The sequence below is a fragment of the Buceros rhinoceros genome, unplaced genomic scaffold (genome assembly GCF_000710305.1).
Source record: "Buceros rhinoceros silvestris isolate BGI_N320 unplaced genomic scaffold, ASM71030v1 scaffold5130, whole genome shotgun sequence".
Taxonomy (NCBI): Eukaryota; Metazoa; Chordata; class Aves; order Bucerotiformes; family Bucerotidae; genus Buceros; species Buceros rhinoceros.
The window spans coordinates 35,572-50,574 of NW_010387784.1; the positions used below are offsets into that span (position 1 = coordinate 35,572).

General features: G+C 41.1%; 1 protein-coding gene across 1 annotated transcript in view; it reads right to left on the reverse strand.

Moving 5' to 3' along the window:
* LOC104491658 (myosin-9-like) overlaps window positions 1-15,003 on the reverse strand; it is a 55,737-nt gene that overhangs the window by 16,647 nt on the left and 24,087 nt on the right. The window contains 11 exon segments of the mRNA XM_010134148.1: window positions 252-412; window positions 1,339-1,408; window positions 1,789-1,910; window positions 2,211-2,404; window positions 4,765-4,879; window positions 5,452-5,625; window positions 6,401-6,574; window positions 9,538-9,690; window positions 10,781-10,899; window positions 11,938-12,033; window positions 14,196-14,339. Of these exon segments, the coding sequence (XP_010132450.1) occupies window positions 252-412; window positions 1,339-1,408; window positions 1,789-1,910; window positions 2,211-2,404; window positions 4,765-4,879; window positions 5,452-5,625; window positions 6,401-6,574; window positions 9,538-9,690; window positions 10,781-10,899; window positions 11,938-12,033; window positions 14,196-14,339 (1,522 nt within the window).

Here is a 15,003-nt window from a genome sequence, read left to right on the forward strand (position 1 = left end):
TTCCTGCTGCTCTGGTAGTATCTGGGATTGCAGCACATGGAGTTTCTTGCAGGTACCTGAAGTCCAGCATTACAGAGATCAAAAAGCCCTAAAACACCCTAAAACACTGCCAACTGTTATATACAACAAATAAATCACGGCCTTTCTGACAAAAAATGATTTCTAGTCAGCTTTTTTTTTTAAGAGAAACTTGAACCTACATAGGAGAAAGGCACATGTTTATAATGTACTTTACCAAACACGGTCCTTACTTTCTGGCCAAGTAGCCTCTGCAGCATGCTTGGAAGCCAATAATGACATCTGTGATCTTCAGATCTCTCTCTTCTTCCAGATGAGCAAGGACTCCAGCTCTGAAAAACACTTTACTTTGTCCAATTCGGTAAAGGTTGGAATCCAGCTCCAATGCTTTGATCTAAAACGAGAAAGAGAAGAATTTATCTCCTGCAAAGACCGTTACATGTGAAACATCACAAAACATATTTGCATGCCGTGGCTGCAAATATCCTTTCCCACAATGAGCCACTCAGCCCAACCAAAGTTGCTAGCTCCCAATAAAGTCTTGTCCCAGTTAGAGGAATTTGAGCTCAGCTAAGCACAGCATAAAATGGAGGCAACCATTGTTTCATACAACACTGCATCAAGTACACTGAACTACACGGATGCTGTGAGAAACGTATGCTTGGTCCCAAGAGCCCTCTTCTTTCCTAAAGGAAACACATCTATTCATTCCTCCTATTTATTTTTTCCCAGTCCTAACCTTTGTCAGAAAAAGGCAGCCCAACTAATCTTTCCATCCTTTAAAGGATTTGCTGTCAACTTACACCAGTTAAGAGGAATAAGGTATACTCCTGTAAGATAGAAAAAGGGAATCCCTTACAGCCAAATTCATCTCCCCTAGTCCTCAAGCTCCAGAGCCAAAGCTTTCCCTTTGAAGCAGGCAATTCTGCAGAAGTTAATAGGAGCCTTCACTGAAAGTGTTTGTCATCAGCTGGCCATTACAAAAAGTTTATTGAAGGTCATATTTTAAAAAGCATGTGCTATAGATAACTTTAATGCTTCTAAGCATTTTGATTCCATGAATAGTGCTAGCACCTTAACATGTATGCATCCGTGAAAGAAAAATCCTCTTTGCCTAGGATTATTGAACCTCACGCTAGCCAAAAGCCTCCACCCACAAAGCCAAGAGAAAAAACTTTTTGCACGCTCCTCTCAGACAAAACATTTGACTCTGGAATTTTGGTCTGTGAGTACAAGATATATTTAACATGCGCAACTGCAATTTCCAAACCACACCCATAAAGTTTACTCTATTCAAGTAGAGTTTCTGGGACGTCTTACCATCAGCACACAAGCCTGCTTCCCATCCATAAATCCTTTGGGAATTGCATTTGGAGTTAAGATTTCGTATCTGAAAAGGACAAAGCATTAGACTTGTTATACAAGTATATTTGAAAACAACAACAACAACAAAAAAATCAGTAACGTGTTTCTGAGCCATTAGGAGTTTGACAGTTTACAGTCTCGTTAGAAGAAAAAAAATTGCATCTCTAGACAACACAGTATGAAGCAGCAGTCATAGATGGTCCTCCACGACTCACCTTAACTACATGCTTGCTAAAGAAAGCCAAAGACGCTTCTGTCAGGCTTTGTGCCAGGGAATGCCAAAGGACAGACGCGTTGCCTTTGAAAATAGCGGCAATCTAGCTGCAATACAATACTTCCAATTTCTGCACTTACATCTTAAACCGGCTGGGGCAAAGACTGCTTCGATTCTTTTCTAGGCCTTACCTTTGCCTGAATTCCTGAAATACGACTCTGTTGGGGAAACCTTGACGACAAATACGGATTCCCTCCAGCACTCCATTACAGCGAAGCTGGTCAAGGACCAAGTGGGGATCTAGTTTTCCAGCCTAGCAAGGAAAAAGTATAATTTATAAATACCTCAAAGTTTTTACAAAAGCATCCAGTTCTCTCTTTTCCAGTGACAAGCAATTGAAAGCATTTATACCACCATAACAAGAACTGCAAACATCAGTCTCCAAAATTTTAGTAAGTATCCAGTTATTTAGAATGACCTTAAAAAAATAATCTGAGAAAACAGGACCTCTTTAAGATCTCTTGCAAATCCTGACAAAAGATAGCCACCCAGCCACATGCCCCAGGAATCCTATGTAAGGCTGCGTGGGCTGTACTGTTATAACTGTCTTTACCTTTTTCTCATGGTTGGGGATAATGCAACGGACGAAGTTGGGGTTGGTGTTCCTCAAGGTAGCCATCAGTTTAGCCAGTTGTTCTTTGTAAAGCTGCCCCACTGTTCGGAACATACCCTTCCTGGTTTTAAAGGCCCCAGGCAACGCGGTATCTGACATACCAGCTACCTGATCCAGCCCAACAATACGGTCCACTACAGAGAGAGCATAAGAAAGAGCGTTAAGATTCTGCCACAAACAAAGGAAGCATTGGAATGTACAAAGAACGTCTGGATAGAACGGGATAAATGAGAGGAGCTGCAGGATCCTTTTTGCTTCATCTCTACACAGATGTCGACTCCTGTACAGAATTTGTGCAGGGATAGGAGCAGGAAGGAAAAAAAGCAACAGCTCACTACAGGAGTGATGGAGCCAAAGTTATTCCCAAACATATTCTACTGATGCTTTGGAAGAGCAATCTAGAAGTGAGTTTCGGATGCTTCTATTTGCTTGGATTATGATGAAAACAAACAAACCAAGAGCTCTAGCTGCTAGCCCAGCAGAGTCAACTATTAGTTAACTCTGACTCAGAAGGGGCCACAGTTAGAAGAGAGGCCCAGCTTCACTCTTGTTTTACAGGCAGAACTGTCACAGCTGGTGATCAGAAAAGCCGTATCTCCTTGTAAACTGAGCAAACGTAGTAAAAGGCATGACAGAAACCGAACCTCAAGATACCACTGTTTGAGTTATTTTTGGAGTACAAGTATTCTATGATGGAGAAGTGAACAATACCACTAGGAGAAAGCCAGAACTCCCTGCCCCAACAGTTTCTCCACTATGCCACAGAGACATCCAAGTGCTGATGAGCTATCACATTGATGGGTGGACTCCACAGATCTTTTTTTTTTTTTTTCCCCCAACAGAAGCCAGCTAGATCTCAGAGAACCGAGGGCAAGAAGAAACTAAAGCATTACTTTTTCCCACTACTCTTCTATATGGAGATAAAAATTCATCCACCCAATCAAAACCAACTGTATCACTAAAAATTTTCACACTCTCAGTACATTTTTATTAAGGGCTTCAAGCTATTACTTCACTTTATCTTTAGCAGTTGACTGATGCCTACGCTCGGGCTTCCAGTCTTAACTTCAGAAAATATATCAACTTGCGCTCAACTGGATTCTAATTAAAAAAAAAAAAAACCTGCTAAGAGAAACCCCTAAAAAAGCAGAAACAAGGAAGGACACTGATTTTCATCTGATATTAGTTTAGAACTGCTCACTCCTAGAGCAGCTGTTAGAATAGGGTCAAGGTTGTCTTAACAGAAAGAAAAGAAGGTTATGTTACTACATGACATCACAGGGAAATCCACAGAAGAGTGTCCCAGATTGTGGCTGGAACAATCCTCTTAAAAATCTTGAGCCCTGCCATCTACACCAAGATAGCAAAAAGGACAGTCACTTGCAACAGAAGATCCAGCTAAGAACAATAAATGAGAACTGGTAAGCTGTGGTTCAGTTGACATTTCAAGTCCAAAAGGAGCCTCACAAAGCAAAGGCTTTGTTAGGCATGAGTTGCTGACGGCCTTTTTTCATGCAGTACAAGTTCCTTTGCCAAACTAACTTCCTTTTAAATGATCATCAGCTGAAGTCAAATCCCAGCACTAGAATCAATGTTAAACTGGATTTCAGTTTAAATGCAGTCTCAGAAATCTTCCTTCCTAATCTTGCAAGAAATACAGCCTTACTAGCTCTACATTTAAACAATTGTCAGGGATTTGCTTTTAGCTGTTCCTCTGCAAGCCTTGCGAGAGCGACCTTTAACACCCAAATATGTGATATTTTCCTTGTATCCACTTGCAAGGTGAGTTTTACTTTTGTTTTAAAGTCCGTGAGGAGCTACTAGCAGAAAGCAGAGGAAATGAACAAGAAAGACAAGCAGGTATGACAAAGGGACAAAGAGAAGTTAACGGAAGCGTTTCTTGCATGGCTCTAGGATGCATTACACACGACACAACAGCTGGATTTCTCAGTCACCTGGTTCTAGATGAAGAATAGGAAAGTGTTGATAGAAATAGGCTCTCTGAACGTTCTGCATCTCTGCAACAGACAGAGATGTCAAAGAAAACCCACCACAGAAAGTGACAGCAACAGTAAGACTCAAAAGCAGATAAACCCAGAGAAGAGAGAGTAAAATACTGAACGACACTGCAGAAAGAATACACTAGTTGCAGGACTGAAAACCTCAGATCTTGTGTTTGAGTGTCGCAGCTAGGCAAGCTGCTGGGACATAATGGTGCATTCGTATTTTATCGTGGCATTCTTTGTTTCAAGAAATAATTGCTATATATGCTGCAAACTTAACCTAAGTTGATGCAAGTGAACATTTCTCGAGTTACAGTGAACTTTTAATGAAATACCATGATCTAAGCAAAGAATGGTCCAGATAATGCTCATCCTGGTGGCTTAATCTTCAGAGAGAAAAGCAACACAGCTCATCACAGACTTCTGATGATCAAACAAACTCCTCCACATAAAACAAGAGAAAACAAATGAGATTAAGTTTAATTACATACCATCTTTCCACAGCTCAGACACAAATTTATCCGATGACTGGTGGAGAAGAGTAGCAATGTTATCATTCAGCGGATCCATGTTCTTCATCAGCCATTCATCTGCTTTATAATCCACCTGGAGAAGATAAGCATATCAAGAAACTTGGGGGATCTTCTGCAGCACAAAATGGAAAAAGATCCTGCAAAGTCTGTAAGAGTGGCACTGAGGTTTGCACAACCAGCAACGGATTACCTCATCATTCTTGGATTTGCCATCTAAGCAAGCATATCTACAAATTTCAAACCCTAACAAACAGCTGCATGTTCTGTTCTGTCAGTAAAGGGAACGGATTTGCAATGCTAGTTTGGCACCACTCAGAGTGTGACACAAAAACCAACTGCATCATTATTTTGGTGATGAAGTCCTGCGGCAGAGTTTCTAAAAAATACCTCCAATCTTACTAAGTCACGGAGAATAAATTTAAATTGGTGTTGGTTTGGTATGTCTTCAACTACACATATACAATTTGTAGGCAAATTCTCTTAGGCCCTGTAAGGTCCACAGCAGTGGCACAACTTTGTGCAATCTTCCACTGGTTTCCCCTAAGCAGCCATTTTGGTAAATAGCCATTTCTAAGAAGCAGTGGTTATGCATTAGAAACTACTGCAGACATTCTGATGTTCACATTTTCGCTAGTAATTCCTTACCTTCCCAGCATAATGTATGATACAGAAGTCAGCTTTGTCTTTCAGCTGTTTTGGCTTCTGAAATTTGGGGTGGGTGCCTTGTTCTTGTACAACTTTTTCCACAAAGCTTTTGTCTGTTGCTTTTGGGAACCAGCACTCTTCATCCAGCAGGGCCAGTATACCAGGAGGGCCAGCCTTAAAGAAGGGAAACATCAAAATGTCATTGAACACATGACTACATCAATAATTAACATCCTTAGATGGTTAGAAACAAAAAAGGATACCTATGTCTGATCCCCATCACATTCACCTGTTGTGTGGTATCAGTTCAATTACTTCCATACTAATAGAAATTGTTAATAATTCTTAAAAATCCTCATCTGAATTGTGAATGTTTTTATGAGAAGGTCTCTTCCATGACATTACGTGGAAAAAAAAAATTAAGATGGAACACTATCACACTGTTCTCCAAATATTCAGGTGTCTAAATGCAGTGGACCACAGCAGAACATTTCATAAACTACTCCTTACTATTATTACAACATCCACTATGAAATTTGTAAGTTTCCAGGTTTCATTAGAGCAAAATGAAAGCAACAAGAGATGCACAGCTCCTCATCATGCTTATAGTTAAGGAAGGAAGTTCACACCACTTATGATAAGCCACACACACATCTGGCGTCATGCAGATCTTCAGAAATGAAGACAATTTTGTGAGAGGAAAAAGTGGCTGATTAGATCTATATTCATGCAACATTTCCTACAGAACTAGTACTAAGAGATCCACTGGTGACATACTTTCTGACAAAGTGGAACCAGTTCACATCTGTTTCTAAGTACAGCACAGTGTCAGCATAGGATTACAAAAGCTAGAAAGCCGGTTTCCAGACCACAGGTAGAGGTTACGTGCTCAACGACAAAATTAGTGCAGACATTTCTTGCTGCTATGATCGTAGAAGAACAAGCTTACCGGCTTCTCTATGAGGTCAATGCAGGGCTGTAGATCCAGGCCAAAGTCAATGAAATTCCACTCTATGCCCTCCCTCTGGTACTCCTCTTGCTCCAGAATGAACATGGTGTGGTTAAAGAGCTGCTGCAGCTTTTCATTTGTGTAGTTAATACACAACTGCTCAAAGGAGTTCAGCTAATGAAGAAAAAGGTGGAAAGATGTTTGATCAGTTGTTTTTGAAGACACACCTACTATTCTCTTATGAAAGATCACATCTGTAGTTCAGAAATTTAAGCTAGTGTCCTGTGTGGAGAGGGCAGCCATCTGTTTATCAACTGTTGTTCCTGTCACGTGCTGCTGCATCTCTGCTGCAATCCTTACAGAAGTTCATACACACTCTTCCTCTGACTTTGAGAAAGAATGTTTAGTTGTAAACAGCAGAAGAATTACTGCAGCTACTCAGCTCAGAAATAGAAGACTCCAGTTTTCTCACAAACTCAGAGCTGGCAAGTCCTCATCATAGAAAGAGGAAGCAACAGAAGCCTGAAGACAAATTCCTAAAAGTATGTGGACTGGAAAGTCCATTTTTAACCCTCATACACAAAACCAGAACAAGGAAAATAAGGGAAAATTCTTCCACATCTCCAGATTTCTTCAGACTGAAAGGTCAAGGTTAATAATCCACAGTGCTTTTTTATGTTAGACCACATTAAATATAATGCAGCTGCTACTGAGAATGGTCTTCTACTTCCTCCATGTTTCAGTAATTCCTAACCATGTATTTCCAATTACCTCCTTTTCATGAGATCCAGTAACCATGAAACCAAAGGTAGACTGGGGGGGAGGGAATAACCTACTTTTCTGTTTCTTAGTTTTCCATTTAATGAATAAATCAGTGCAATTCTCTTTGCAGCTGCACATGAGACAGATACAGCATAACACCGGCTGACAGGAGCTGCCTGGCTGGGATAACAGCAGGATAGTTCATTTCTGATAGTCTGAAGCAACCGCAGGATGCTAAGTACAATGCAAAACAACATTCTAAAATTATTCTCGCATTGACTTAATGGTTTGGCCTAACAGTTCACTGCCACCTACAGAGGGAGCTCCCCCTTCCCCTCTTTTCCATCTCTCCCTCAACTTCCCTTCAGCTCTTCCTCTCCTACATTTATCTTGCATCAGTTTTTATGCTCAGATTCCCCTTTGCAGAATGATTCAATTATAAAACACCCTAAGAAAACATCTTCCGCAGGCCTAGAGAGGTGAAGCAGTTGCAGTCAGGAGCAGCAGAGGGGAAAAGGAGCAAGTTCACTTCTTTTCTGCATCAAGAAGCTGCTGCTAAATCCATTTAGCCATACACGAAACCACATATAGATCCCTGATTTTCAGCTTCTTGCAGAAAGGAGCATACGCAGGTCAGATTTATGCTGGAACTGATTTGGTCTGCCCTGTCTTTGCCTTTTCCAAAGCTCATCAACAGGAAGAAGAAAGCATTTCTAACAATTTTTAATGACGCCAGTAGGTTTCAGCAGATTATAGAATCATAGAATGGGTTGGGTTGGAAGGGACCTTCAAAGGTCATCTAGTCCAACTCCCCTGCAGTGAGCAGGGACATCTTCAACTAGATCAGGTTGCTCAGAGCTCTGTCCAACCTGACCTGGAATGTTTCCAGGGATGGGGCTCCTACCACCTCTGTGGGCAACCTGTGCCAGTGTTTCACCACCCTCGTAATAAAAAAACTTCTTCCTCCTATCTAGTCTAAATCTCCCCTCTTTTAGTTTAAAACCATCACTCCTTGTCCTGTTGCAATAGGACCTGCTACACAGATTGACCCCATCTTTCTTATAGGTCCCCTTTAAGAACTGGAAGGCCTCTATAAGGTCTCCCAAGAGCTTTCTCTTCTCCAGGTCTAACAACCCGAACTCTCTCAGCCTGTCCTTAGAGCCGAATATTTTTGTGGCTGGACCCACTCCAACAGATCCACATCATTCTTGTGCTGAGGGCTCCAGAGCTGGACAGAGCATTTGAGGTGGGGTCTCACGAGAGTGGAGCAGAAGGGCAGAATCACCCCCTCAACCTGCTGGCCATGCTTCTTTTGATGCAGCCCAGCACATGGTTGGCTTTCTGGGCTGTGAGCGCAAATTGCCAATTCATGTCCAGCCTTTCATCCACCAGTACCCCAAGTCCTTTTCTACAAGGCTGCTCTCAATCACAGCACCCCCAGCCTGTATTGATACTAAGGATTGCCCTGACCCAGGTGCGCTTGGCCTTGTTGAACCTCATGACTTTCACATAGGCCCGCTTCTCCAGCTTGTTCAGGTCTCTCTGGATGGCATCCCTTCTTTGTCGCGTGTCAGCTTCACCACTCAGCTTAGTGTCATCTGCAAACTTGTTGAGGTGCACTCAGTCCCACTGTCTGTGTCACTGATGAAGATACTAATCAGCACTGATCCCAGTACAGACCCCTGAGGGATACCACTTGTCACTGATCTCCATCTGGACATCAAGCCATTGACCACTCTGGATATGACTATGCAACCAATTCCTCATCCACCAAATAGACCATCCGTGAAATGCGTATCTCTCCAATTTGGAGAGAAGGTTGTTGTGGGGGACCGTGTTAAAGGCTTTACAGAAGTGCAGATAGATGGCATCCATAGCTCTTCCCCTCTCCACCAATGTAGCCAGTTTGTTGTAGAAGACCACTAGGTTGGTCAGGTCATCCCTTAGATGTTTTGGGACAGACTAATGGGACATGAAATTTTATAAGTCCAGTGCTGATCCATAATTCCACAAGACATTTTTAAAAAATTGTTTGTAGATTAGCAAACTCTTTAAGCTGTGAGCTACGAAGAATCAAGAACACATGGAACTGTGAAAATAAAATAATTCTAATGCACATGCCAAAAACGATGCAAGCACCAGAATATAGAGCAATGAGATAAAACATTTGTAGAATACATAAAATTCGGAAGAATTAACCACTTAAGTTAGTTAATATCTGACAGCTCACATCAGCAGAGATCTCAAATAACTCAAGTAGAATACACATCCTTTCCAAAACTATACTGGCCTTTTTCTGTTCTAAAGCAATTTCCATCAGCGGTCTTTGCTCCAAGGCAAACTGTGCTGAGTGCAAGGACCTGACATCTCCTTACCTCGAAAATCTCAAAGCCAGCAATGTCAAGGATTCCAATGAAGGATGCACCCTGTCGCTTGGTCTTATCCAATGCCTTGTTGATTCGCATAACCAGCCACCGGAACATACGTTCATAAGTGGCTTTAGCCAGCGCTTCAATGGCAAAGTCAGCCTAAATAGGAAAAAGACAAAGACCAGGAGTTACATTAAAGTCCAACGGAAGGCACAGATTACAGTGTTTTGGCATCTAATGCTCCAGCTGTAGTCTGAGATTTTTCTCTCCACCACCAAACTCACTGAACAAGGCTCATGTCACATGTTATTCCCAATGAAAAGCAGACAGCAAAGAGATACTCCATAAACAAGAGCAAAGAATTTGTCTTACTAAATTAGTATGTCAAAGCCAAATTTTGGGATCCTCCCTGAGAAACCAATGTCTGGTATTCAGGAAAAAAAATTATGCCCATCACCTCCAAAAACTATAGTAACACAGCATGTTTCATAGGCTCAATTCTTTAAATTCTTTTGTAATTCAGCATTTGTGAAGCCACATTCCTCCCTCCCATGTCACGACCTTACTTGTGATTAAAACAAAAATACTGTGTGTAGTAAGAAATTAAATATCAAAATGGAAGGCAGCCTGTGACAATTTCTCGACTTCCAGACTCTCTTCTTAATCACTTTCATATTACAGAGGCATGTTTATTTACGTGTAGAATAAGGGTGTGTTCATAAAGAAGCCATACAGTGAGTAAGCACAGGGGCTTTGCTCCATTCAGGAGGCCACCAGCTCCAAGGTCAGGTTTCATTTACAGCACAACCTGATTCAAGAATGTTACAAAATTTATAATCAGGAATAGAATGAGCAGCAAATTATTCCACTCTTGCAGCTGACCTACAAAAAAAATGGTGCTTTCTGTATTTCCACAACTTGAAAGTATCACCCTTGCATAGAGCTCTGAAGGAACTTAATCCTTTGGGACAGCCAGTCACCAATATGAGGGGAGTTGCAGTCTCTTTTTTTTTTTTTTCTTCTTTTTCCAGATGAGAAAAAGTGCCAGAGGAGCAGGGTGATTCTATCTTTATACAGATAAAGTGAGCAAATACTCGAAGCAGTATATGTGCTGCATTACTGAAGTGTGGTTGCCGTACATTGTGATCAAAGTTGGTTATTAAACGCTACAGAAACCTAATACATTTGTTAGCTTTCTGATGACAAGATTGAAAACTAGAGTACTCATTCACTTCTAGAGAATGCATACCTGTTCTTTGGTCTGAGCTTTCTGGACATAGTCTCGCCCAACTTTGATGCGAGGAGTCAGGATACCTCTAGTGAAATCCGTCACATTGATACCCAAAAGGTGAGACACTTTCTGAGCAGCTAAAAACAGTAAAAAAACCCAGAGATTAATCTTCTTTTGTTTCTCTCACAGAAAGCAAGAGAACAATATTCCTGCAAAAGAGTAATGAAACAGCTTATAAAAAATGTTAAACAAAGAATGTTAAACAAAGGAAAGGTATCTTCAAAACCAAAAAAAAAATCGCCCAAAAACTCTTGAAACCCATTCTACAGGTTACCAAAGTTCTCCAGAAGTCATGATGGTCAATTTGAAGCCATACTCTCATACCACTAACTCATAACACAGAAGCTTGAGAAATTTCGTAGTCTGTAATCAATTTAAAGATAAGACAAGTAATGGTGGTCTTAATCAAGCTAACTGTTCTGTCTTCAGCTACAGATTAATCTTTGAGGCAAGTCTATATTTCAGATTCAAAATCTAAATCCCAAATGGTTTATTCTCTTCCCCAAAATGCCATTTAGAGCATATTTTCCATAACAATAACAGTAAAAAATAAAAACACTTAAAGATAGATTAGCTACCATTTATATTTCTGCAGTACATCTACAATGAAGGTCTAAGAGTTAAGTCTTCCAGCCGACAGCCTTCTTCTATCACATGAAACATGGTACTATTTACACTTGCAACAATGGGCAGTGCAGTTAATATACGTACACAATCTTCATACCCACCACTAAACTATCCGCCTTACTCTTACAGTTACAAGTCTACCTACATAGCTGGCAAAAAACATTCCTTAAAGTCTGATAATACAGTTTGTAGGAGCTTGGTTAAAAACACACTACATATTGCTTTTCATCTGGTCATCATGTATAATTCCTGCCTTCCTCGTCACAAGAACAGCGCCACATTCCAGCCCATGGGTGGCTGCAAACACACGTCTGGCAAAACAGAGCGTACTGAAGGAGCACATCAGCTCCTGAGACAAATAATTTACCTCATAGAGAAACAGGACTCCAGCATTCCCTACATACTGTAACATATTCTTGTACTTGCAAGAACTTCCTCTAGGCATTTTTCTGCATTTTTCTTTGGCAGGGGGAAAGGACATTACTTACCTGTATTGTCTGGCATAGAGGCTTGGTCTGTATTACGCTCCTTCTTGAAGACTATGTTGCCAAGTTGAAGAACACCTGAGATAACCTTCAGCAGACCTTTTAAAATAATAATAATAGTTTAGTGTCAGACATCACCAAAAGTCCTGATATGACCCAGGTATTTTTCCCGACATGGTTAAGAGGCCCTTTGCAACATCTCAAGGATCTTTCCGGAATTTGGAAAAAGCACCACAGGCAAAATCCTCTAATGGACTCCCATTCAGGACACTGGACTTTCCCTGTTTCTCCTATGCAAGTCCACATAGCCTGGAAATCTACCCATTCTCAACATCACTATAGTGAAGTGGGAGACAGGACTGAGGGTAATGTGCCACCGCACATCATCTATATTTTTTGATAAAATGTTTGTTCTCTGTGAAAGGGCCAAAATTCACTATTTTCCTCAATGACTACTCTTAAATCCAGGCAAGAGATAGTTATTAAGAGCACAAACCAATTAAGAGAAAGAAGATTTTAATCCTTTAACCTTGTATCACTTTCAGCTCTCTGACTAAGGTCTGTAGTCCATAGAGACATACGTTATACTGTACGAAGGGCAGCAGAATGTGGACAGAAGTGCCTGTGCCATAACTAATACTATTTATGTGCTGAAGCACCCCACCCATTGCTAATGATACATTTGTGCACTTTGAATGGTGCACATCACAAAAAGCAGCATTAGCTGCTAGGTCAGGAAAGACATTTTTCAATGCCATAGCATCAATTCAATTTTCACCGTGTATCAATCAAAGCTCATTGCATAACAGCTTCTAGTTGCCTTGAGCAAAGTAAACTGCCAGTCACTTGGCAAGGGGGATCTCGTACCAAATGCTTTTTCATCCCCCAATTTCTACCTGTTACAGAAACATGTTTTAAACCAACATCTTTTTGATAGCAGAGCAAACAAAGGCTCCGCATATGCTACATCAGGACTAACAGAAAAGAAACATATACATTCTTAGTGGTATGTTATGAAACTCAGTGGTTTGACAGCTGAGTCTGGAGTCCTGGCACTTGACAGACAGCTTGTTTTGATGTTGTCTCATAAACGAAGATAGTGTTTAGACTTTATGTAAAAACTACATAAGCCAGCTACTGTATGTAGCCTATAGGAAATATTAACACACTTCACACTTTGAACAGCAACTGCAGAACACTAAAGCTGTAGTGGCTGGAACCAACAGCTCATCTATGTGACAGCAAAGTCATGCCCTAGAGCATACATTAAAAACCCAGCTCAAAACACTGAATGTAGCAGGACATCCTGACAATAAGTTAGGCTGCCAATTCCTTTATTCGGTTCAGGCAAATTTCTCTTCACCTCCACAAAGCAGTTTCAGCCTCAGATGATTCAGGATATCAAGATGCATATTAAACTGGGTAACGATAGCGTGGATTTATAGCAGGCTGGACTGTGAAGAGCAATAGTTAAGGCATAGGCACGTATTCCCTACAGCCTCCAACAGAGGTGGTGACCTCAAAACACCACAGATGCTTGCTTCAGTGTAGAGACAAATTAGTTCTAGTTTCAGAAGACCTTATATATTTACAAAGTGAGATTTTGCACAACACTGGTTCCCAACTAGTAAGGCAGATCATGAATGAGACAGCACAGAGCTCTGGTGAATACTATCACTACACTTTGTGCTGGCTGCATGCAATTCTAGCTTCCCTGTCATGCTACTGTGCTCCCAGAATCAGACAATATTAATTTCTGATCAGCAGTTCAGCGTTAAGCTGGAAAGAAAGGCACTAGGACCAGGCCATTCTCCAAGTACTAATCCAGCAGTGGTTGGATTACATACTTTAAAAACCACTGCTTAGGAATAGGGGGAGCAAACCAGTCATGCATAGCATAAGAGAATGAAGGGATTCTTGTATCTTGGATGTGTTATTTAAAAACTGGACATACAGTCCTCAGACTGGAAATAAAAACAACAGAAACATGTTTTCATTAGCTGATCAACTTCCAACGTTAAGTGTATAACCTGCTGGTAGATCTGGAGGTGGGTCAATCCAAACCTGCTAAATTTATTACTTGTGCACTGTTCACTTGTGGGGCAGGGAAGGAGGGTAGGAATTAGACAACAGACAAAATAAAGTCAACAAAACACCCAAAACTCTCAAAGAAAGAACCCCAGCACAAAAAGCTCCAGAGAGACACGATCTGTTCCTTTTTTCATTTCCTTGCATTTTCAAGCCCCTTAGAAGATTCATACCCATCTGTTCCTCATCTGGGATGCCCATGATCTTCATTGCTTCCATGGTCTCCTGAAACATATCTTTGTCTTGCTGACCCGGGATCGTAACGTGCCCATTGGAAAGGAAGCGGTATTTGTTGTAAGGCTCCAGCAGCAGATCAGCTTAGGAAAGAATTGAGAAAAAAGTTACTACGACTTTTTTCCTTTTGTTTTCTTAAATAGACACCAAGCTACCACTGAAATCAAATTTCTGACCTGCATATGCTAGCAGGTGCTAGAAGAACCTAGGATTAAGCCCAGTGCTACTGCAGGCTGAACATTTAATGTATTTCAGATAAAACTGGAGTCTTTCTGATTTATTTCTTTCTATTCCCTCCCTCAGGACTACTCCACCAAAGCAGTGTCAATCATCATTATACCTTAAGTCTATAAGAGGCAGGGATTAACTTGAAAGTAAATTTGCTTTTCATTTCAGACACCTCATTTGTTTCAAGTCAGATGAAAGTTAACATATAGCTCTTGAAACAGTAGCAACTATGAGAAAAGTCGTCTCCTTCTGTCCTTCCTCCAGACCAATTCGCAGCTCTCGCACAACATGGATCCTGATTACTAGGCTGAAGCATTAAAACTAGGGGTGCTAGGATCACAGACTTCTCAGAGCTGCTTACGTGCTAGCAGCTTTGCTCCAGTCAGTTAAATGCCAAGCACATCACAGCAGGACCATTGCTGCACTAGAAGGGTTTACATCATGCAAGACGAGACTAAACATGGGACAGTGATTTAGATAAGGAAGGGTGTAGAGTCATTGCTGGCAAGGAGACAAGTG